This window comes from Hemitrygon akajei, chromosome 7 (assembly GCF_048418815.1).
Source record: "Hemitrygon akajei chromosome 7, sHemAka1.3, whole genome shotgun sequence".
NCBI classification, from domain to species: domain Eukaryota; kingdom Metazoa; phylum Chordata; class Chondrichthyes; order Myliobatiformes; family Dasyatidae; genus Hemitrygon; species Hemitrygon akajei.
In genome coordinates, this window is record NC_133130.1 from 125,215,137 (window position 1) to 125,241,365 (window position 26,229).

General features: G+C 40.0%; 1 protein-coding gene across 14 annotated transcripts in view; it reads right to left on the bottom strand.

Moving 5' to 3' along the window:
- The window catches only part of arvcfb (ARVCF delta catenin family member b), a 538,706-nt gene that overhangs the window by 11,681 nt on the left and 500,796 nt on the right, over positions 1–26,229 (bottom strand). For 10 of the 14 annotated variants that reach the window (XM_073051882.1, XM_073051883.1, XM_073051884.1 and 7 more), the window contains 6 exons: positions 20,697–20,889; positions 14,723–14,834; positions 12,715–12,814; positions 4,844–4,891; positions 3,319–3,410; positions 1,225–1,337 (listed from right to left, as the gene is read on the bottom strand). In XM_073051882.1, the coding sequence (XP_072907983.1) occupies positions 1,236–1,337; positions 3,319–3,410; positions 4,844–4,891; positions 12,715–12,814; positions 14,723–14,834; positions 20,697–20,889 (647 nt within the window). In that variant the 3' untranslated portion in view covers positions 1,225–1,235. Of the gene's footprint in view, positions 1–1,224; positions 1,338–3,318; positions 3,411–4,843; positions 4,892–11,124; positions 11,173–12,714; positions 12,815–14,722; positions 14,835–20,696; positions 20,890–26,229 lie in introns of those variants that run through there. The other 4 variants (XR_012099693.1, XM_073051890.1, XM_073051891.1 and 1 more) reach the window with 4 other exon arrangements.

Here is a 26,229-nt window from a genome sequence, read left to right on the forward strand (position 1 = left end):
TCAGCTCCCTCTGGTGCTCCTCCCCTTCCTTTTCTTCCATGGTCTTCTGTCCTCTCCTATCAGCCCTTCATCTTTTCAACCAATAAACTCCGCCACTCTTTACTTCACCCCTCCCCCTATCCTGGTACTTCTTCCTCCCCTCCCCCCACCTTCTTAGTCTGACTCCTCCCCTTCCTTTCTAGTCCTGAGGAAGGGTCTCAACCTGAAACATCAACTGTTTACCCCTATCCACGGATGCTGTGTGGCCTGCTTGTGAGTTCCTCCAGCATCTTGTGTGTGTTGCTTCTAATTTTTAATGGCAGCTGGGGGTAGCAATTTTGGACAACAGACACCAATGATCTGCTCCACATCACTACTATGGAATCATTGCTTGGTCCTGCTGGAAGTTAAATGGAATACTGTTCAAATTCATGTGGCTGAACTTGCACTCTTGATAAATTTGATATATTACCAAGTCAGCTGACAGGAGAGGAAAAGAAATTGTTGACAAAAATTTGAGGCATCAAATGTTTTCTGTCGTAGTCAGAAACAGAATATTACAATAAGTGTTACATATATTCTCAGTTGATCTAGCTATTTGCAATAATGTCCTTCTGACTGATGTGGCAAAACCAGGAAAGCTAGTGGATTCGGCCCAGTCCATCACAGGCAAAGCCCTCCCAGCCACTGAGCACATCTACATGAACTGTTGTAAGAAAGCAGCCTCCACCACCAAGGCCATGCTCTTTTCTTCAGCTACAGTCAGGTAGAAGATACAAGTGCCTCAAGACTCACACCACCAGGTTCAGAAGCAGTTACTCAACCATCAGGCCCCTGAACAGAAGAGGATATACTCATCTATTCAGATATTCTCACAACCAATGATTTCACTTCAAAGACTCTTTATCACGCTGTTTCATGTGCGTGTTATTTATTGCTGTTTAGTTATACTTGCAGAATTTGTTGTGTTTTGCACTCAGGGTGATCTTTCATTGAACCTGTTTGCAGTTACTGTTTTACAGATTTGCTGAGAATGTCCACAGGAAAATGAATCTCAGGGATGTATATAGTGACATAAATGTACACTGATAATAAAGTTTACTTTGAAGCTTTCTGAACTTTGAAGCAATCCAGCGCAAATTCGTCTCTGCAACTTTAAAACAAGTTACACGATTTACAATTTTACTTTAATGTGATCGGAGGTTATCACTTCACAGACTATGATTGCAACCCAAAGACACCTACCATGCATGCACTTAGACCCAGGAGTCAACGGGCTGAGGTTTAGTGTCATGAGCATCCACAAGATTCACTGAGGCCCTATTAATCCTGTCAAAGTTTCTCTTATTTGTATCATTCTGTGGCAACAGGGAAAGGGTTAATTGCAAGAGAGCTGGCCTTAAAACAGGTATAGATAAAGGCAAGTTAGTCAAAAAATGAAAGCAATAAAGTATACTCAACAGTTCGAAGATCAAGACCACATAAAAATTTCTCATATGGAATTTGCATTAGAATTTAGCAAGATACAGTGTTGACATACAACAATCTTTTAATTTTTTTTCAAAACACAAAAGGTGAAGGCAGAGAAAATACTTCACTTGATATCTTAACATATTAACATAAACTATTAAAATATTACAGTGAAGTTTCAAATCAATGAAAGGTCTTGATTGAAAATAATGTGAAAATCCCTTTGCACCAGGGGTTCCCAACCTTTTTTTTTATGTCATGGAGCCTTATCATTAACTGAGGGGTCCATATATCCCACATTGGGAACCCCTGGTTTGCACCAACACAGAATATTTAACAATTTAAATATGCAGAATTTATAAAGCATTTGATTCTCCAGAATATTTAATTCTCCTTTCCCTTCAAGTTTAATTTTTGAACTTATTTTTCCAAACATCCTTGAAAAATAATTTTAGAAAAGGGTTAACTTAAAAATTTGAACAATCATTTTGTTGTATAAGATTAGGTCAAAAACCATTCCACCTCAAAGACTGCATCTGACTGTGCTTGGTCCAACTACACCATTTCCCAAGTGCAAAAGCCATCTTGCAGCAACTTCAACAGAAAGTAATTAAAGAATAAAATCTGCAGCTGAAAAAAATACTAGGTTGGACTGCAGATTATTCAGAAGTTATTTTACAACATCTTTAATGGAGTGTGTCATGATTATTCTAACCACAAGATGTTATGTTGAAGCTGTATAAGGCTTCAAATTAGTAGGGCTAATTTGGGGTATTATGTACATCCACCTGCGGGTAAGCTGTAAATAATGTTGAAAGAGAACAGAGAAAATTTACAAGGATTTTTGCTGAGTCTGGAGGACCTGAGTCATAAGGGAAGACTGAATATGTTAGGACTTTATTCCTTGGAACGTAGAAGATTAAGAGAAGATCTGACAGAGGTATACAAAATTATGAAGGGTATCGACAGAGTAAATGCAAGCAGGGTGAGAGGTGAAAAGTTTAAGGGGAACATGAGGGGGAACTACTTCACTCAGAAGGTGGTGAGAGTGTGGAATGAGCTGCTAGCACAAGTGGTGCACAAGTGCTTGATTTCAACTCTTAAGAGAAGTTTGGATCAGAGGGTTATGGAGGGCTATGGTCCTGGTGCAGGTCAATGGGAATAGGCAGTTTCAATGACTTGGCATGGACTAGATGGCTTGAAGGGCTTCTTTCTGAGCTGTACTTTGCTCTGACTCCACAAGACCATACTGATCTACCAGATGAAACCACTTTATTTTTAAAAAATACTTAGCTTACTAGTAATGCCGTCAATTTTAGAAACTAATTTTTTGCTGTTTCCAAATCTGAATGTGACTTACTAGCTTGTAAACCTGGAATGGTTTTGCAGAGGACTGTTGCAATGAAAGGAGATCAAACATGCTTCTCTCAAAAGTTGATAGAACCCCATGAAGCTCAGAGATACTTTGAAAATACATTTTTGTGTGGCCTTGACATTTCTGGAGCAAACTGAGGATGCAGTTCATGCAAAATTTATGCACACACTTAAACATTGTTCTGAATGAGGAAACGTTAAACATTCATGCAAATAGCTAACGTATTAAATGCAGAAAGGATAACTGCAGGATAAGAGATTTGTAAGGGAGCAAGAAAGCAGATAAAGCATAGAGGTTATCACCAACTATGACAGTGAAAACAAGTGTCATTTTTCCCTTCAGAACTGCTTTTACAAACAGATGCCATAAACAACAGCCATTGCCAACAAAACATGCTACAAAGGCAATGTCGAAATGATTGTCCCAACAAGACCTGCCTCCTATGTGTGACAGCATTTTAATTCATTGCACTGGAAGACTGTAATGAACCCTACCCGCAATGGTTGCCGTTCAAAGGCGTCCCCAGAAATATCTGTAGTCTTGTACTTGCGCTCTTTCTCGCTCTGATCAAGAGTAGAATACGTATCTGTGGTGACAAATATATAATTCAAATAAGCATTCTGCAGTATAAAAATTAATTTGTCATCCAGTGCTGTTTATATCATAAAGAACATCACATTTTCAGTTAAAGAAACCAGACAAATTCCCATCCAGTTAAGGCTTAGCACCCAGTGCATGTGAAGACAATGGAATAACCAAGGCACCGCCCCTGCTCCCTCAAGCAGATTTTGAACAAAATTAGTTAAGCCACGTATAAGAAAGAGGCAGGTATAGAATGCCAGAGGGTAACAAATCTGTGGAGTTCATTGCCACAGGCAGTTGTGCAGTCCAGTCATTGGGTATATATAAAGCAGAAGTTGATGGGAAATTAATTAGTAAGGGTGTCGAAGATTATGGGGTGAAGGCGAGGAGAAGAAAGCCATGATCAAATGGTGGAGCAGACTTGATGGACTGAAATGCCGAAATCTGCCCCTATGTCTTATACAATGCAGTGAAAAGATATAGTCATCTGATGGACATAATACACTAAGTCTTAGGATATCAAAATGCCCATTGTAGAAAAATTCTTAGACAAGATATTATGAAAGTAACAGGGGTGGTATGGTAGTGTAACACTAATTCAACTCCAGTGATCTGGGTTCAATTCTGTTGCTGCCCTTAAGGAGCTTGTACACTCACCCCATGACCACTGGGTGTTCAACTCCTTCTATATTGCAAAAGTATATGGGTTAGTACATTAATTGGTCACGTGGGTGTAAATGGGTGTTACGGGCTCGCTGGACCAGAAGGGCTTGTTAATGTGCCATATCGCTAAATAAAAGTCTGAAGTACATATCAATAAAATCAGTGGAATTCAACATATTACAAAGTGCTTAATCCAAACTTAAAATGACAAGTCAAAATAATTTGCAACTTTATCTATTTTCCAAGTTCAGTTAGAAAGTGCTATAGGAAAATTTGATCGATGGTTCTCCATCTGAAATGTTAACTGTGCATCTCTCTACAGATACTGTTTTGTGTTCTAAGCATTTCCTGCCTTACTTTTTTCTTCAGGTCTCAAGTACCAGGAGTGTGTTGCATTTATGTCGTAGCACAGCTTATTGCAGTACCATATTGCACAGCCAGAGGGCGCAGTTGAACTGCTATGAAATGCCCCTGTAGCTACTTCAAACACTGCAATGTAAGTTGAAAACAGACCACACCCTAAAATATCTGAGCTCTAATTAGGGAATTTAAATCACTTACTGAGGACTCCATCTCAAATTAAAGCAAAATATTTGTTAGCTTATTTATTTGGTGCCAAATTAAAATATAGTTGTTGAGAAGAATAAAATGCATGCTGCCTTATAGATTAGGTGTTGAAATATCATTTCTGCCTGCTTAAAGCGTGGACATGAGGAACGCAAGCAAGAGGAATTCTTGAGGACAAGAGCAAGAGGAATTCAAAGCCATATTTACCTGGACCAAACTGTTCCATGGGTATCATTTCACCAGACCATTTGTTACCTAAAAACAGAACTGACCATGAGGCTCCTAGTATGGAAAAAAGCTACGTGCTGTGCTGAAGCCAGTAAACTTCCAGCATCCAATGTCAAAACCTTGAGGAACTGCAGGGCATTTCTGAGGTTCTAAGAATCTGACAGTTCAAATATTTTAATCGCTTCAGAAATACGTGGCAATCACAAATCTGTTTAGGAAGCATGGCTTGATACAGAGAAAGAACGAGAAATACCCTTAATTACAAATTCAAAAACAAACTCACTGCTTATTCCTGCCTGTAAACTTCATTCCATCTTCACAGGGTTTATTTTTTGTCTTTATACCTTTCCACAATTGGCAGACAATACATTCCTTTCCCTTCGTTTTCTGATCAGACATAAGACAACTGCAACTAATCTGCTTCCTCAACTGTACAGCATTACCAATACATGCTTTATTGTGGCTGCTAGTGCAGTGGTTAGTGAGATCACTTTGCAGTGCCAGTGACCACCCATTAGAGTTCGGTTCCCACCACTGCCTGGACCTGTGACCACATGGGTTTCCACAAGGTGGTCCAGCTTCCTCCCGTATTCCAAAGATGAAGAGTTAGGATTAGGGTTAGTAAGTTGTGGGCATGACATGTTAGCGTAGTGCCCGTTCTTTGCTGATTTGACAATGTAAATGAATTTCACTGTATGAGTCGAAGTGTCAATGTACATGTGATTAACAAAGCTAATCTTTATCTTTCCTCTTTAATGGATGAAGGAAAGCCAAGGTCTACCCTTTGGGTAGAAGATATCTACATTGACCTCATTCATTAAATACAACTCATCAAGAACTCTATGGCCCAACAGCTGCCTCACTTTTAAATTTACTTCAAGGTGTCACAGAACTGTCATTCCAAAACACTCAAAACAAATAAAAATAATTAATTTGAAATAATTAGACCATCTGCTGGTGACATTCAAAACAGATTAGAACATTATCACTAATAAAAAATAATTATGTAAATGGTTTTCCTTCCTTGGTTAGCTATGAGAGAACAGAGACTGAGTCACCGTTAGTAAGGCTGAGAGGTGACCTTACGTTGAAGGTATTCACACTGTAAATGCCAAGTTTGCCCCAGAACTGCAGCAAAATACATCCTGGGCTGCAAGCATGCAGCTACAAATGGCTGCTCGATTTACATCTCATTACAGATGGTCACCCTCTGGTATTCCGAGGGCAAGGGTTCCCTTGCTAAATGATATGGTCCAAGGCATAGAAGGGGTTGGGAACCCCTGGTGTAGGGATTCCATCCAACACTAGTTTCATCCCGTCACTCTCCCAACATCAGCCATTCTCCCAAAAATGCCTTTCGCATTCTGTTTCGGACCCTGCATTAAAATAATGCTCAAACCCCGTTTTAATACTAAGCTCATCTCAGATTCATGTCCCTGGCATCTACTTTAGAATCAGAATCAGTTTTAATAACACTGGTATACATCGTGAAATTTATTAACTTTGCAGCAGCTGTTCAATGCAATACATTATAACAGATAAAACTAAATTACAGTACGTATATAAAGTAGTTAAATTAAATGAGTAGTGCAAAAAATAGGAAATATAAAAAGTGGTGAGGTAATGTTCATCCAGCGTCTACTCAGAAATTGGATGGCAGAGGGGAAGAAGCTGTTCCTGAATAGTTGAGCGTGTGTCTTCAGGCTCCTGTGCCTCTGTCCTGATGGCAGCAATGAGATGATATTGTATCTATTAGTGTGACTTGGTTGCATGAGGGTCAGGACTGGCAGCTCAATATTCTAGGATTCCGAGCTGGAGGGATTAAAGGAAAATGTTACAGCAGTGCTCTGTCAGGACAGGCTGGAGCATGCAAATAGTGAGGTGTTACGGGTGGAACTGAAAGATATGATCATGTTAATGGGGCTATGTTACAGACCATCCTACAGTCCTAGGGATTTAGAGAGATCACAAACTGTTGCAAGAAACGCAAGGTTGTTGTAGTAGGTGATTCTAACTTTCCACTGGGAATCCCATACTGTAAAAGGGACTAGATGGGATAGAGTTTGTCAGATGTGTTCAGGAAAGTTTCCTTCGTCAATATGTAGAAGTCCCAACGAGAGAGTGTGAGATACTGGATTTGCTGAGAGACGGCACGTGACAGAAGGTTGTGTAGGGAAATGCTTTGCATCCAGTGACCACAGTGCCATTAGTTTCAAAATAAATATGCAAAAAGACAAGTCTGGTCAATGGATTGAGATTCTAAAATGGAGAAAGGCCAATTTTGATGGTATCAGAAATGCTCTGGCAAGTGTGATTGGGACAGGCTGTTTTCTGGTAAAGGTGTACTTGGTAAGTGGGAAGCCTTCAAAAATGAAATCTTGAGTGTACAAAGCTTGTATGCGTCAGAATAAAAGGTAACTATAACAAGTATAGGGAACCTTGGTTTTCAATAGATCTTGAGACCCTAGTTAAGAGATAAAGGGAAGTACATAGCAGGTATAGGCAGATGGGAACAGGTGTTTGAGGAGTATAAGAAATGCAACAGAACACTTCAGAAAGAAATCAGGAAGGCTAAAAGTAGGCGTGAAGTTGCCTTAGCAGACAAAGCGGAAGAGAATCCTAAGGGATTCCACAGTTATTTTAAGAGCAAAAGGACTGCAAAGGACAAAATTGGTCCTCTGGAAGATCAGATTGATAATCCATGCGTGCAGCCAAAACAGATGGGGGAGATCTTAAATGAATTCTTTGCATCTGTATTTGCTCAGGAGGCTGACATAGAGTCTATAGAATTGAGGCACAGCGGCATCAACTTCATGGACTCTGTACAGATCATAGAGGAGGCGTTTACTACCCTGAGGTAAATCAGGGTGGTTAAATCCCCAAGGCCTGACAAGGTTTCCCCTTGGACCCTACAGGAGGCAAGTGCAGAAATTGCCAGAGCCCGAGCACAGATATTTAAATGATTCTTACCAACAGGAGAGGTCCCAGAGGATTGCAGGGTAGCCAATGTTGTTCCACTATATAAAAAGGCTCTAAACATAAACCAGGAAAGTACAGGCTAGTGAGTCCAACATCAGTTGTGGGAAAGTTATTGGAAAGTGTTCTCAGGGACTGGATATACAAGTATTTGGATGGACATGGACTGAGTAAGGATAGTCATCATGGTAGGTCATGTCTAGCCAATCCTATAGGAGTTTTTTTGTGGAAGTTACCAGGAACGTAGATAAAGGCAAGGCAGTGGATGTTGTCTACTTGGACTTTAGTAAGGTATTTGACAAGGTCCTGCATGGGAAGCTGGTCAAGAGGATTCAGTCGTTCAGCATTCAAGCTGAGGTAGTAAATTGGATTAGACATTGGCTTTGTGGGGGAAGCCAGAGAGTGGTAGTAGATGGTTGTCTTTCTGACTGGAGGCCTGTGATTAGTGGGGTACCACAGGGATCGGTACTGGGTTCATTGTTGCTTGTCATCGTTATCAATGATCTGGATGATAATGTAGTTAACTAGATCAGCAAATTTGTGGATGACACCAAGAATAGTGGTGTAGTGGACAGTGAGGAAGGCCATCATGGCTTGCAGAGAGGCCTTCATCAGCCGGAAAAATGGGCTGAAAAATGGCAGATGGAATTCAATGCAGACAAGTGCGAGGTGCTGCATGACCTTTGACACCGTCACTGATCAAGAACCACTTTAAATTAAACATACCCAAAGTTTTGGCCTTCCAAGTTTGATTTGTGGCAATGAATTCCACATATTTGCCACCATCTGGTTAAAGAAATTCCTCCTCATCTCTGTTCTACTCTGAAACTGTGCCCTCCAGTCCTAGACTCTCCCACTATTGGGAACATAATCTCCATTTCATCTACGCTTTACATCCTTGCTTTTATATTCGAAATGAATGATATTGTATTTGCCTTCCTTACTCCCAACCCATGGTGGTGGGGTAGAGATATGTCTTTACCAAAGGAGGTATAAGGCGCTCCTTCCCTCCACTAGCCTGCAGGTCACCCTTGGGCAAGGTGTAGCACCTGCTTAGCCTCCCCCCACCTCCCCCCCCCCACCACCACCACTGATCAGGGCCACGTGAAGCCAAGGGAGCAAGTCGTGGATGCTGCATATCACAATTCCTGGCTATGCAACCACTGATGCCAAGCAGACAATCTCTGAAGGGTATTGATAAAGACAATGCCCAGAAGGCAATGGCAAACATTTCTGTAATAAAAATTTCCAAAAACTATCATGGTCATGGAATTACCAGGATTGCCCACATCATATGATATGGCACATAACAAACAAATGAATTACTAACTCAACTTGCAAGTATAACTTTAGGGAATCCTGCACAAGGACTCCCAAGTCCCTTTGCACCTCCGATTTCGGAATTTGCTCCAACTTAGAAAATAGTCCACATCCATTTTGTTCATTCAGTGATTTTGGTCGAAGAGAGATTCAAAACTTGCCAATAGACAAACTGAAATTGCAACGAGTCAAGCAAAAAATCTTTATTCTTATTAAACAGGATATCATCATTTCACTGGACTAAGTAAAAATACAGTTGAGCTTCATGTCCATAGGGGTCCAGAAGACCGCTAACACAACAAAAAGCACCTCATTTCTTCTTTGACTTCCCTTGCAAGTGGGTTAGATTCTTGCAGAACTAAGTTGCAATGTAATAACATTGAAAAGTTTAATTGACTGTCTAGTACAAGGTTATGGAGCAACAATGGGTGAACTTGGGAAACTAATCGCCTCTTCACTGAAGTTCTTTGGGAAATTGTAAGGGAAAGCAAACCCTTAAATATTAAAGAAAACAGTTCAACATGCAGCTTTGTACAAATCAAATGCTTCATTAAAATTTCAAACACTGGAAAACAGCTTGATTCTAAAATAATGCACATAAAATGCTGGAGGAACACAGCAGGTCAGACATCTATGGAAATGAACAAACAAACAGTTGATGTTTTGGGCCAAGACATTTCTTCAAGACTGGAAAGTCCTAATGTCAACAAGTTTATTCATTTCCATAGATGCTGCTTGACCTGCTGAGTTAGTTCAGCAATTTGTGTGTTTCTTTGGATTTCCAGCATCGACAGAATTTCTCACGTTTTTGATTGTAAAATGCATACAAGTTGAACAGCAGGTTGCAGTTTCTTCTACAACAGGGGCAGAACTGAGCTTGCTGGGACTGGAGGCTTATCTATGCTAGACCTGGACACTTCCTCTGTAAGCTCAAGGTTTATTAAATAACAGAAATAAGCACATTTATCATTCCAGGTCTGTTGCTAAGTTCCAGACAAAAGGTGGAGCATGATCAGGGGGTTAATCTATCTGATCCTCCATCAGCCAGGATCCAAATACACATTCATATGATTGGGAGTTACAGTTCCTGAGGCTGAGAAGGAAATACTCATCTTCAATAGTCATGGTTCCTTAAGGTTGCTACTGCCGGGGTGGTAATGAGGGCAAGCTCCCACTACCTATTAAATGCTCCCAATGCCACGGGTCCCAAATACCCAGCTCCTGGCCTTCATGTGTGGCATAGCTACTAAGCCCAGCAGCACCATTTCTACTGACAGAAGAGGCAAAGGCAGGTTACTGGCATCTTAAAACCAGCTGCTTCGGGCAGATGGGGCTCATCAGCTATGGTTGGCAGCTCAGCTAGAAGGAAAACTCTGACCTCAAACCTCTGCTGCCTTTTGGCTATACCCACTCACGGGGAAGGCTTAGGGAGTGAACCTCGAGGGAAAAATCCAGAGCTGGTCCCTAAGGCAGTCCTGCATTGAGTTCAATGCTGACCGGCAACTCTGGCGACACTGCTGGTACCAAACTGTATCGGTCTCTGCCGTTCCTTTGGATTCATCAGATGCGTGGAGAAGGGGGAGCTTGCTATGTGGGTAACAGCTTGCTCTCCATATTGTACTGTCCAGGCTTGTGTATCTAGACAGCTAGGATGCAGTATCCATGGTCAACCTTGACCGACGGAGGCCTCAGACAGTCATCTTCAAAAGGCGGTACCTCAAAAAGAGCAGCACCCATCATTAAGGACCTTCACCACCCAGGACATGCCTCTTCTCATGGCTACCATCACGGAGGAGATACAGGAGCCTGAAGGCACACACTCAATGATTCAAGAACGGCTTTTTCCTCTCTGCCATCTGATTTCTGAATCAAGTGAACCTATGAACACTTCGGTTTTTTCCCCCTTTTCTGGCTCTCATTTTTGTACTACTTATTTAATTTAATAAGTAATGATTCAGACTCACTCGCAGTTTTCTTTGTTGATTACTAGAATGTTACCTGGGTTTCAGCACCTAAGTTACAGGGAAAGATTGAACAAGTTAGGTCTTTATTCTTTGGAGCATAGAAGATTGAGGGGGTACTTGATAGAGGTATTTAAAATTATGAGGGGGATAGAGAAAGTTGACGTGGATAGGCTTTTTCCATTGAGAGTAGGGGAGATTCAAACAAGAGGACATGATTTGAGAGTTAAGGGGGCAAAAGTTTAAGGGTAACACGAGGGGGAATTTCTTTACTCAGAGAGTGATAGCTGTGTGGAATGAGCTTCCAGTAGAAGTGGTAGAGGCAGGTTCGGTATTGTCATTTAAAGTAAAATTGGGTAGGTATATGGACAGGAAAGGAATGGAGGGTTATGGGCTGAGTGCAGGCCAGTGGGACCAGGTGAATGTAAGCGTCGGCACGGACTAGAAGGGCTAAGGTGGCCTGTTTCTGTGCTGTAATTGTTATACGGTTATATTACGACAAGGTGTTGGATGTTGCTTGTTATAAGGCAACTGCAGAATCATTACTTGAGACAGTAGTGTCCCAGAATGAACTGGACTCTGATACACTGGCGGACTGTTTGCCAGTCTTTATGTATAGTTTTTCATAAATTCTATAGTATTCCTTTTTTTTATAAATGCCTTCAAGAAATTGGATTGCAAATTAGTATATGGTGACGTATGTAGTTTGATAATAAATTTACTTTGAACACGTCGACTGAGTCAGTTGAAGCTCCTCAACAACATGGTGACATTAACAGATAAATAGCTAGAACATTGCATAGGAAGACAATGATCTATAAAGAAGGTTCTGCCAGACAATTTAATATAAATACATAAAATTATTGATAAGGTTTAAATAATGGATGATATTTAATAGACCTCAGAATAGAAAGTTCAGGCATGGTAGCATAGTGGTTAGCACAACGCTTTACAGTACAGGCAACCCTGGTTCAATTCCCGCTGCTGCCTGTAAGGAGTTTGTACATTCTCCCCGTGACTGTGCGGATTTCCTCTAGGTGCTCTGGTTTCCTCCCACAGTCCAAAGACGTACTGGTTGGTAGATTATTTGGTCATTGTAAGTTGTTCTGTGGTTAGGCTAGGATTAAATCAGTGGGTTATCAGGCAGCATGACTCGAAGGCCAGAAGGGTCTGTTCTACATTGTATCTTAATAAATAAACAAATAAATAAAAGGCAGGGAAATTCCTGTCAATCAAATGTGCATTGCTGCAAGTGACTCAGACTGATTCCATCCACTTAATTCATTCATAATCATGCCCTACTCACTAAATTTCATTGAAGAATATTACATTACTTGTACTGAGAAGTTTCCTCTAAAGTTAATGAGTAAATTGGTTTGGTTTGCCAAGAAACAGGTCTTTGCCATCAATCATGCCCCCCTCCCCAACGCCCCAACCTCTCTAACAACTCATTGGCTGACAATTATGTGACTGCAGTCTGTTTTTAAGATTTACCATTTTCCAAAATTCAAAACCAAATTGCAGGCAGACTGCAAAAATCAACAGATAAAACAGAGATAGAACAATACTTAAATGCTGGCAATTGACTCTCACCATCTTTCTGGTTCCTTTCAATTAATGGCAGGGTGCTGTCATCATAACCACTTGACTTTCCACCAGTTTTAGCTCCTTTGGGAAGCGTAGTCACATTTGGCTACATATAGCAAAAATGAAAGTAGTTTAACAATCTCACTTACCCAACAAAAACACCTTAAAAATCTGTTTTATTTATGGTTTCACATGTGCCAAGCACACACTAATAATGAACCAATAATCCAAGTCTAAAACATTGGGAGGAAAGAAATTGTCAATGTTTTGAGTTAAAAGCCTGTCAATCAGAAACAATAACAATTTCTTTCCTCCCACAGATGCTGCTCAACCCACTAGGGTTCCTCCAACAGACTGTTTGTTGCAACAGATTGTATATTCACATATTCTGCAAGAAACCAGTTTGTAGACATCATTAAGAATCAGAGCTCTGATTTATTGGCACACTCCCAATCTCAGACTAAGAGGAGATCTCGGGATTGTTAAGATCCTATTGGGAATCCAATTTTTCTGAGCTCTTAACAGGTGAGAAACACATCAACACCAAATCAGGGATTACAATTCGCTGATGAAGGGTTTCTCCTGAAACATCGACTGTTTATTCTTTTTCATAGACGCTGTCTGACCTTCTGAGTCTCTCCAGCTTTTTGCGTGTGGGCATGCGCATGCGTGTTGTTTTGGATTTCCAGCATCTCCAGACTTTCTTGTGTTTATCACAGATTTCTGAATTATTCAAAATTATTTGAATATATTACAACATTACATAGTATTGGCTGACACAAATCCCAGGCTTCTTTAATTCAGAGATTAAAATTATTTTTTCTGTTCCCAATTTCAGGCCAACAACTGCCAACTACCACTTAAATGATTAAAATCAAAGAACTGCATGTGTTGAAATCCAAAATAAAAATAGAAAATGTTGAAAACACTCGGCTGATCAGGTAGCTTGTCTAAAGGAAGAAACAGAGTACGTTTCAGGTCAAAGACCCTTTGCCAGATGCTGTGTGTCTTTAGCACTTAGACTGTAAGTGTTTGCCAAGGAACCCTTGACATCACATTTAAAATCATTTGCCTGTATATCAAGTTGGCATTAAAACAAATCTTCTGTTCAGATTCAAAATTGATATTCTCTTCTGTGCCTAATGATGCATCAGGCGGCAATCTTGCCATTTCTTTAACATTTGTCTTTTTTAGTTTTTATGAGGCCAAGCTGCTAGCTCAATCCTCAACACAACACAGATAGAAAGTGTTCAAGGAGCTGGCCAGATTCAAACCCAAGACCACTCGCCTCAAAGTCCAGTGCAGACTTCACTACACTATCAGCCGGTCAGATTTAAAATGCATTCATGGCAAATATTTCTCATTCTGATGATCGGTCCACATTAACGGTATTTTCCTCTTATTATTGCTGCCTGGTTTGTAGAGAATTTCCAGCACATTTATTTTTATATTTACTGTCACCTTTGCCCTCTTGTCTTGGAACGCAAAGATTTTTTAAATTTAGATAATAAAAGTCAAACAAGGGACTTTAGAGGTGGGTTAAATAAGGGGACTGTAGACCTTGCTACAAGTTCAAGTTTAATGCTCTACAGTGCAACCAGTTGCCAAGTAGGGTTCAATTTCTGCTGCTGTCTGTAAGGAGTTTGCATGCTCTCCCTGTGACCGTGTGGGTTTCCTCCGGGTGCTCCAGTTTCTATCCACATTGCAAAGACACACATCCTCGGACTGTGTTGGTCGTTGGCACAAAAGATGCGTTTTGTCTTGCTTTGATGTTTCAACGTGAGAAAATGAAGCTAAATCTTTAATGCAGTGTAAATGGCTCGTTAAACTGAAACATTACATCATGAGAGGGTCTTGTAGCATCTGATGAATGAGTTCATAATACACTAATGGTATAACTCCACAATTTGCTATAACCTTGTGTATTGTACTCAGCTAATCTATCCTCCAAAGTAGCACCACAAACATGCAGGGATAATCAAACCTTCAGTTATATTGAAAAGATGACCCATACCTGAAAGTGGGACTTGTTCCAACCATCTTTATGCAAAGGGTTTCTCAACTCCTTGTAACTCCATACAGTTTGCAAGACATGGGCCGCAGCCTTCATCTCCCTCACTGACTGGCTAAAATGTTGAAGTCAAATAAATACAGATGGGTTAAGTGCTATAAAATTAAACCTAAGCTCAGGCAGGTCCAATGTATAGGATCGACAGCCTTGGATTGGACATTGGAACTGCCTTTGTTTCAGTATCTATGGGACAATCATTAGTTCTTGAAAAATGCATGTAAGAAACAGAGATAAGAAAAAAAAAATGAGCCTGAGATTTGTACTCTTTAATATCAGAGAATGTATACAGTACAATATATAACCTGAAACTCTGACTCTTCACAGAGTATCTACAAAACAAGAAACCTTGTCAAGAGTGCAAATGTCAAGTTGTATACTGCATAGATTCTCTGATGCTAAATGAACTTTTGAAAGGTGCTGGAAAATTACAGAAGGGACCAAACGCTGAGCAGCCAAGCTTTCAATGCAGGAAGGCTAAATCGAGACTCATCACTGATGATGAGCAATGGATCCCATCAATCAGCTAAAATTCTAATTTGGCTATAACCCATTTTGGATAAAACATAGCTTTTATTAAATATCAGCAAATTTAAAAGCAACTCTCCTTCTAAGGAGATATTGGAATGTGTGATATCCTTAGATGCTAAGAAAGCTTTTGATCAGGTTGAATGGCACTATTTATTTAAAATTTTAGAAAAATTTAATTTTGGGCCCAATTTTACTCAATGGATTAAATTATTTATCTCCTTCTGCTCAGGTTCTTACTAATTCTCAGAATTCTAAACCATTTAAACTTCAACGTGGAACTAGTCAAGGTTGTCCTTTGAGCCCTTTGCTCTTTGACCTGGCCTTAGAACCCTTAGCTATTGCCTTTCGAGAATCTAGTGATATCACTGGTATTTTGCGGACGGGTACTACCCACAAAGTTTGACTTTATGCGGATGACTTATTTTTATTTCTAACGTTGAGACTCTGTTACCTTCTGCACTTTCTCTACTCTCTCGTCTTAGCCAGTTTTCTGGACATAAATTGAACCTACATAAGAGTGAACTTTTTCCTTTGAATAATTTGGTATCAACTAATACTAATTTTCCTTTTAAAATTGTAAGAAACCAATTTACTTATTTGGGTGTAACAATTACAAAGAATTATAAGTAACTATTTAAAGAAAATTTTCTTACTTTATTAAATTATATAAAAAGAACATTATCAAATTGGTTGCTTCTTTCGTTATCATTGATTGGTTGAATTAATTCTATTAAAATGAATATCTTACCCAAATTTATATATCTCTTCCAGGCCTTACCCATCTTTATTCCTAAATCCTTTTTAGATTCTCTTGACTCTATTTTATTCTCTTATATATGGAAAAATAAACGTTCTCGACTGAATAAAGTTCATCTCCAGAAAGTTAAAAAGAATGGAGGTTTAGCTTTACCAAATTTTAGGTTTAATTATTGGGCAGTTAATATACAGAATCTTACGTTTTGGTTATATTATATTAATCATGAGGACTGTCCAGGGTGGGTTTCTTTAGAAGCTAACTCTGTTGATAAATTCTCTATCATCTCTCTTTTGGGATCTTCACTTCCTTTATCTTTAAGTAAAATAATGTGGTAGTTAAACATATCTTGAGGATCGGGATACAATTTAGAAAACACTGGTTTATTGAGATTTTCCCTTTCTAGTCCCATTTTCCAATTATTTTTTAAGCCCCCCATGACTGATATAGTTTTTAAACAATGGGATAAGACTGAGTATTAAATGTTTCCAGGATCTGTTTGTTGGAGGAAGTCTTTCTTCGTTTGAACAACTGTCAACTAAATATAGTTTACCAAAAATCCACTTTTTTTGAATATTTACAAATTAAGAGACTTTTTGTGATCTCAATTATATACATTTCCTAAAAGTCCTGATAAGAGCTTGTTAGATGAAGTTCTTAATTTGAAATCTTCTTATAATGGTTCGATATCCAATATTTATGATATGTTGATGGGAATGAGAAATGATTCTTTAGACAATCAAACATTTTTGGGAACAAGATTTACAGACTTCAAATTTCTGAAGAAACTTGGAATGAAATTTTTAAACTGGTTATAATGCCCATCATTCCCTCCTACAATTTAAAGAGGTCCATAGAGCTTATATGACCAAGGATAAGCTATCTCGTTTTTATATGGATATATTTCCCTACTGTGATAGGTGTAACAATGGAGAAGCTTCATTCGTATGTTTTGGACATGCCCAAGTCTTGAACAATATTGGAAGGAGGTATTCCAAAATTTTTCTGTACTTTTAAAAGTAAATTTTAAGCCTCATCCTTTGACTGCCTTATTTGGTATTGTTGTTGGGAAAGATATAATTTTGAAAACATCTGACCTGCACATTCTGGATTTAATCTCTCTTATGGCGAGGAGGATGCTCCTGCTTAAATGGAAGGATACTGCTCCGCCTAATCACGCTCAGTGGTTACGGGAAGTTATGGCATGCTTAAATTTAGAAAAGATTCACTGTTCAATCTCTGAATCTAACCAAGATTTTCAAAATTTGTGGGGACCGTTTTTGAATTATTTTCAAAGCCTTTGATTTCCTGTTAAAGTACAGGTGCTGGTTAATAGAATATTTCATTATCTGATAAGGTTTTTTCCCTCTTTTTCTGTTTACTAAACAGCTTCGGCTTTGGTAGTGGGTATAGATTTTTTTCTATATATATATATATTCATCTCTCAACATACAAATTAATCTAATCTACATGAATATAGGGTAAGGTGATTCAAATATAGTGTATTTGGTATTATTATATAACCATATAACGATTACAGCACGGAAACAGGCCATTCGGCCCTTCTAGTCCATGCCGAACGCTTACTCTCACATAGTCCCACCAACCTGTACTCAGCCTATAACCCTCCATTCCTTTCCTGTTCATATACCTATCTAATTTTACTTTAAATGACAATATCGAACCTGCTTCTACCACTTCTACTGGAAGCTCGTTCCACACAGCTACCACTCTCTGAGTAAAGAAATTCCCCCTTGTGTTAGCCTTAAACTTTTGCCCCCTAACTCCCAAATCATGTCCTCTTGTTTGAATCTCCCCTACTCTCAATGGAAAAAGTCTATCCACGTCAACTCGCTCTATCCCCCTCATTATTTTAAATACCTCTATCAAGTACCCCCTCAACCTTCTATGCTCCAAAGAATAAAGACCTAAATTGTTCAACCTTTCTTTGTAATTTAGATGCTGAAACCCAGGTAACATTCTAGTAAATCTCCTCTGTACTCTCTATTTTGTTGACATCTTTCCTATAATTTGGTGACCAGAACTGTACACAGTACTCCAAATTCAGCCTTACCAATACCTTGTACAATTTTAACATTACATCCCAACTCCTGTACTCAATGCTCTGATTTATAAAGGCCAGCATGCCAAAAGCTTTCTTCACCACCCTATCCACATGAGATTCCACCATCAGGGAACTATGCACCATTATTCCTAGATCTCTCTGTTCTACTGCTTTCTTCAATGCCCTACCACTTACCATGTATGTCCTATTTGGATTATTCTAACAAAATGTAGCACCTCACACATCAGCATTAAACTCCATCTGCTTTCTTTCAGCCCACTCTTCTAACTGGCCTAAATCTCTCTGCAAGCTTTGAAAACCTACTTCATTATCCAAAACGCCACCTATCTTAGTACCATCTGCATACTTACTACTCCAATTTACCACCCCATCATCCAGATCATTAATGTATATGACAAACAACATTAGACCCAGTACAGATCCCTGAGGCACACCACTAATCACCGGCCTCCAACCTGACAAACAGTTATCCACCACTACTCTCTGGCATCTCCCATCCAGCCACTGTTGAATCCATCTTACTACTTCAATATTAATACCTAAAGATTGAACCTTCCTAACTAACCTTCCGTGTGGAACCTTGTCAAAGGCCTTACTGAAGTCCATATAGACAACATCCACTGCTTTACCCTCATCAAGTTTCTCGTAACCTCTTCAAAAAATTCAGTAAGATTTGTCAAACGTATTATATTCCATGCATTATATCTTTCTTTTGTTTTATAATATGTATTTTCTTGAACTCTGTATTCTTCTATGTAGAAATTAATTAATAAAAATATTGAAAAAGAAAAGCAACACATCTTGATTTTGTATAAAAACATGCAGAGCTTTAGGAATACATGAAATAAGAGGAGATTGTTAGAAATGATGGAGACAGAATGAGATCTTGGTCAAACTATTGGACAGGAGCTCAATGCATCATCGATTTGGATTTTCTTTTAAACAAAATGAGCTTTTGGTCTGTAGATGTTTCAGAATAATTAATATTCCTCCACTAAAAGAAACAAAGCCTTCAAATTCATAAAAATAATTCACATGTAAATTCCTTAGAATATCTCAAGTTTCCCAGATAATTCACAAGCACAAATGCCAACTACATTAAAAAATAAAACTAATTTTGCTCAGAAATGAAGAATCTGGTAGAGGAACAAAAAGATTTGAGAGGAAAAATAAATCAACAAAATCAGCCTGAGAGTTTTTAAAAAGCCAAAATAAGCACAAAGGTTTAATTTTACAGAAGGGTTATGAGTGGGTGGAACAAGCTGCTAGTACAAGTGATGCATGCGAGCTCGATTTAAATTCTTAAGTGAGGTTTGGACAGGTACGTGGATAGTAAGGTATGGAAGGCTCTGGTCCTGGTGCAGATCGATGGGACCTACACCCAGAGAGGCATTTTAAATGGTTCAGCACAAACTAGATGGATTAAAGGGACAATTTTTGTGCTGTACTTTTCTATGACTCTACAAACAGAAGTTGTAAGAGGTGAAATTATGTTCCATATAAAGCTTGAGTACTGTGTGCTTATTTGGTACTTTAAGGTGCTGTGTACTTTTTAATGCTTTCTAAATTCTGGCAACCAGATTATAGAAGGTATTATAAAGTACAATAGAATAGAGAAATATAGAAGCCTGGAAAGACTGCAGTGAAGATTTACAGGAATGGTAACACCCATCAGTCATGGATTTAAAGGCAACATCTCTTTTTCCTCTTTAAGGGAATGACTAATGCATTTAAATTTAAGCTGCCAGACAGAATAAGGCACTGGGAGTGTGATAATCAAAACAAGATGATGACTAAGATATCAAAAAGAAAATTATTCAATTGAAGTTTGTCATTCAATCATACATAATCCCCATGAATACAGCCAAACAAGACAGCATTACACCGAGGCCAAGGTGCAAAACACAGCAAGTACAAGACAGCAAGCACATGTGAGGTATCTGTAAAACACAGCCATGCAGAGAGAAATAGTCCAGACCCTGAATCCATGTACGCCACAGAAATCTGTGGGTAAAGAACATTCCTTGCCCACAGAATGCAGAACTCACCACGACAGTGAGAAAGAGGGCCTGTTGAGATATCGATGTGTTGGGATGAACAGTATTTTTTGATGGACTCTTTTGGTGGTTTAAGATTGCTTGGTGGGTGGTGGGAGGAAGGCTAATGCTTTCTGCTGGAACAAGTGGAGAGAGGGGGAGAGGGAGGGGTGATGCTTTTGCTGTTGCCTGTGCATGGGAGGGGGAGCAGGGCTTGGAGTTCTAACATTTTTCTGTCATTCATTCCTTTTTATTTCTGCTTCATGAATGTCTGCAAAGAATAAGAACTTCAGGTTGTACAGAGTATACATTCTCTGCCATTAAATTGAACATTGACACAGAATGGCTAGGTTAAATGGACATCTAAAAGCAGATTGGACGAGCCAGAAAGGGAGAAGTAAGGTTATGCTGATGGGTTGAGAACAATGGGAAGAAATTAATTAAAGCTGCCAAATTCCTGTTGAGCAAAGCAGACTGCTTCTCTGCTGTAGTATTGTAAGTAATTGAGTTCACCTTGACTTGTTAATTGCCACCAGCTTTTCAATGCCCTGTGCTTGAATGAGGGACCTTGCATTTGACGAACTGTCGGTCACAATCTCATGGATAGTGTTGAGTATCGCCACTATCGTGTCTTCTTCAAGGTTCTTGGCAGGTCTTTGTTGGCCACCTGACAGATTGCTAACCAGATCATGCATGGCATAATTACCTGCAGAGGAAACCAACAATAAATTCATATTCAAATATTTTATTTCCTTCAAAGAAATTCCAAGGGAGCAGAAAGTGATTGTCATAAAAATAGGCCTTTCAGCCTAGTGATCCCATGCTGACCATCAAAGATCCATTAATCCCATTTCATTCTCAAGTTCCCATCAACTCTCCACCACCCCCCCTCCACTGAGACAACCATTTGCTGTAACACCAATGACCATATACAGTGGCCCATTAACCTAACCCCCCCACCCCCACACACACACACACACACATACACATTTTGAGACATGGGAGGAAACCCATGCATTCCCAGGGAGAACAAGCAAACTCCACAGAGATGAGATCTGGGGTCAGAACTGAACATGATTTCTGATGCTGTAATTGACGAACTGATCACAAGACCATAAGACATAGGAGCAGAATTAGTCCATTCGGCACAACGAGTCTGCTCCACCATTCCATTAGGGCTAATTTATTATACTATAAAAAATCCCTCTCAACCACACTCTTCTGCCTTCTTGTTTGACACCCTGGCAAACAAAGAACCTATTAACCTCCATTCTGAATATACCCAATGACTTGTCCTCCACAGACTCACTGCCTATGGCAATGAATTCCACAGACTCACCAATCTTTGGCTATAGAAATTCCTCCTCATCTGTTCAAAACAGACGTTCCTCTATTCTGAGGCTGTGGCCTCTAGTCCTAGACTCCGCCACTATAGGAAATATCCTCTCCACATCTATTCTATCTAGGCGTTTCAATATTCAATAGGTTTGGAAAGTTGAATTTGAAGTCAGAATACAGGGTTAATGGCAGGATTTTTAGCAGGGTGTAGGAGCAGAGGACAGGTGCTATCACGAGAAGCTGGATAAACTCTGGAGTGCTGGAAGCCGAGGGGAGACCTGATAAAGTTTTACAATATCATGAGAGGCAATAGATAGAGTGGACAGAGTATCTGTTTCCCAGGGGTAAAATATCTAATACCAGAGGGCATGCATTGAAGATGAGAGGGGGTAGGTTCAAAGGGGTTGTGAGAGGTAAGTTTTTTTTGTGAGACTGGTGGATGTTTGGATGTGCTGCCTGGTATGGTGGTAGAGGTAAATACATTGGAAGCTTTTAAGAGACATTTGGATAGGCACATGGATGTGAGGAAGGTGTAGTGATTATAGACTAATGCATCAGTGATAGGGTGTTTCTCATTTGCTTTTTAACTGCTTCAGCACATCACTGTGGGCCGAATGGCCTGTACTGTTCTGTGTTCTGCATTCTAACAGAGGGATCTTGGGGTCCGTGCTCATAGATTCCTCATAGTAGCCACACAATTTGATAAGAGTTGTTAATAAATCACTCTGAAAGTACAAAGTGAATTTACCTTAAGAGTTGGGTCAGGAGGCATATTATTGACAACAATGCTGAATATGAAAATTAAACTGTCAAATTAAAATTAAACTTTATGTCAGGTTATCCATTAAACAGAATAAATCAGGTTGATTAGTTCTAGTTTCTCTTGTAATGATGTGTTGGCCTTTATTAGCCAGGGGATTGAGTTCAAGAATCACGTTGTAATGTTGCAGCTCTGTAAAACCTTGGTTAGACCACAATTGGAATATTGTGTTCAGTCTAGTTCCTCATCATAAGAAGGATATGGAAGCTTTAGAGAGGGTCCAGAAGGAAGTAACCAGGTGTTGCCTATATTATACGGATAGGTTATGAGCTAGAGTTTTTCTCTTTGGAGCAAAGGAGGATGGGCGATGATATGATAGAGGTATACATGAATAGATGCATAGATTGAGGTGAAAACAGGGACACTTTCCCAAAGAGGAAATGGCTAATATGAGGGGACATAATTTTAAGGGGATTGGACAAAAGTATGGCGGGAGGGAAATGTCAGAGGTATGTTTTTTTTTAAAACTCAGGGTTGTGGATGTGTGGAATACCCTGCCAGGGGTGGTGATAGTGGCAGATATAGTAGGGGCATTAAAAAAATTCTTAGGCACATGGATGATAGAAAAATGGAGGGTCAGGAAGGAGGGAAGGGTTTAACTGGTCTTAGAGCAGCTTAAAAGGACGGCACAGTATTGTGAGCCAAAGGGCCTGTCCTGTGATGAGTATGGTCTATATTCTTTTACCTGTACCATCTTTATATACAGTACTGTGTACAAGTCTTAGACACATGCATACAGCTAAGGTGCCTAAGACTTTTGCTTATTACTGTAGTAATTTTATGTACTGATTCTGATATGGGTCTCTATTGTTGACTAAGAGTGGGAAGGGGACAGGGAGAGGGGAATCATGGGAGGGAGCGGGAAGCACCAGAGAGACATTCTGTACTGATCAATAAACCAACTGTTTGGGATCAAATGATGCCTGGTGTCCGCATCCACACCCCACCCTTGACACTCCTTCTCTGCCATCTGTCACACACCCCTTCTGTGGCGCTCTCCCCTCACTATTCCCAGCATCCTTTGCTCCCATCAGATTCACCAACTCACTCTCCACTTCATGTTGGCAAACACAGTACCGTGTAAAAGTCTTAGGCACCCTAAGACATTCTGTGTCGAAGACTTTTGCACAGTACTGTATGTTGCAATGAAATTACCTGTGTGGTTTTTCCACTGTACCCTGGAAGTTATGACATTAATGAACCAATTCAATTCAACAAATAATACGTACACAACGCTGGAAGAACTCAGCAGGTCAGGCAGCATCCATGAGAAAGAGGAGCCAACGTTTCGGGTCGAGACCCTTCATCAGGACTCAGCCCGAAACGTTGGCTACTCTTTTCTCACAGATGCTGCCTGACCTGCTGAGTTCTTCCAGCGTTGTGTTTCTATTCCTTGATCCACAGCATCTGCAGTTGTATTTTTGTGTTTCAATTCAACAAATATCCATTACACTTGGCATCACCTCAGATGGCTAGACCAAGTGGAGCTGGAAAATTTTATACTGCACTTCTGTGTTAATGGGGAACAAAACTGAAATAAAATTAGTTCCTTAATGCTGTTCAACTTGGCTAGTCTCGAATACAAGACTAAACAAATTATGAAGTACATTCAACAAAAGTAAGCGAGCTTGTAGAAAATTAAGGAAGATGGCAGTGCAGATACAGACAGGAAACTGAATAGAGGATTAAAATTTAAATCAGATATAATCTTATAAAATGACACCAATAGTACTGCCTCTGCACTAAAAATACAGGGGCCCTGTACGAGAAGGGACAGAGCCGACTGTACTTTCTGAGGTGACTCTGGTCATTCAATGTCTGCACTACTATGCTGCAGATGTTCTACAACTCAGTGCTGGCCAACATTCTATTCCACGCTGTGGTCTGCCGGGACAGCCGACGCCAAGAAGATGGATAAGCTCGTCAGTAATGCTGATTCTGTTCTGGGGGTGGAACTGGATTCCCTGGTGGTTGTGTCTGAGAGGAGGATGCTGCAGAAGCTATGGAGCATTATAGACAATCCCCTCTCACCCCCTCCATGACAGACTAGACAAATGGAGAGCACCTTTAATAACAGACTGAGCAAGCTACACCACTGAACCACAGGAGATCCTTTCCCTGTGGCTATAAGACTCTACAACTCCTCTTCATTAAGTAGATAAGTATATGGTTTCAATGCATATCATATTTTGCACTATTATATTTTAATGCACATTTTGTATTTTTTTGTACCTCAATGCTTACATTTTGTAATTTTGAAGTATATATTTCTGACTGAGCAAACTTGCAACAGTAATTTCCTTTGGGATAAATAAAGTTTTAACTTATCTTATTTTGTGCCTTTTATCTACTGCGTTGTTAAGAGAATATGGGCAGCACAGTAACATAGTGGTTAGCACAACACTTTACAGTACAGGCGACGCGGATACAATTCCCACCACTGCCTGTAAGGAGCTTTCTCCCTATGACTGCGTAGGTTTCCTCCAGGTCCTCCTGTTTCCTCGCGGTCTGAAGATATACTGGTTGGTAGGTTGATTGGCCATTGTGCACTGTCCCGTGATTAAGCAGGTTAAATCGGAATTGCTAGGTGGTGCGGCTCAAAGAGCCAATTCCTTGCCACATCTCAATAAACAAATAAATAAAACAGTGGCCTGTGTTTCAACAAGGTAAAACAAAATTCAAATAATTTGTTATTTTTCAACTCTAAATACTCCAAAAAAGAATCAAGGTTGCACCAGAAAGCATGAAGCCAGTCAACTATCTCCTCCCAAGACATTGCAGTCACCCATTCAGAGCTATAGAAACGCAACAGGGCTGTGTGGATATCCTTACTGCCCGTTATGCTGTTGGTGTTTAGGACAGTAATGAAGCTCCTCCATCTCTGGCTGTGTCCAGGGCTTCTTTCATCGTGTCAGTAGCTTCCTTCTGGTTTTCACTACAGTCAGTCATACAAGTCCCACATGGAGACTCAGGAATACCGTTACACTCAGAAGTAGAGGATTCTTCATTGCTGTTTCCGTAAGAATTTTGCTTTACCAGTCGGGGTTGTTAGTCCTGAGCTGAACCCCCAAACCCAGAGGACTGGTGGATCACTCTTAGTCTGTCCTCTACCCTTTGACCTGTTTGGCGTGGGTGACCCTACAAAGAGCCAAAGCATAAAGCCCTGACTCCAGCCAACATACTGCACTTCTCCAGGTAATTGAGGCCTGCAAGCCTCCGAACCATAACAATGTTGTGGTCCTCTTGGAGGTGGATCTCCTCAGTTGCTATGAAAGATGTAACAAAATCGCCCTGCGGATTTTCTTTTTCCTTTTGCAGCTGTCTGACGGGTAGCCTGGTACAAGTTTAAAACATCCTGCTTCAACACTCTCCAACAGCCTTTCGCAATCAAGAACCAGATTCAAAATCCCCAGTAAAATTGGATTAGAAGGGGAAGGGAGTTTTTGTCATTGCTGAACAGGGCACCATGTCATGTGCAACCTGTCAGTTAGGAAGGAGAGAAAGTACAGACAGGCCTTTTCCTCCCTGGCAAGAGAAACAACACAAGTCTGCAGCCAACTGGCCCATCAATTCATCCTCAACTGGTTCTATAATCGCCTCCATGGTTTCTTCTTGGCCCGTTGCCTCGTTTAATTGCAACAGTAAAACAGTATGTGCTGAGGACCTCCAAAGCCATTGTTCATACCATGCTGTCATCAGATGAGAGATGTTTCACTTGGACAGGATGAGACAATCATGACAGTTTCCCTTTGCCAGGACCTTCAGTTCCCCACTATAATGCAGTCTATTCAAGTATATCAAAACAAAATTGGCAAAACTGAGACAGGCCAGCCCAGTTCAATTAATAACAGAACTGGGCTTAGAATTTAAATAAATGCCCTCTGAATT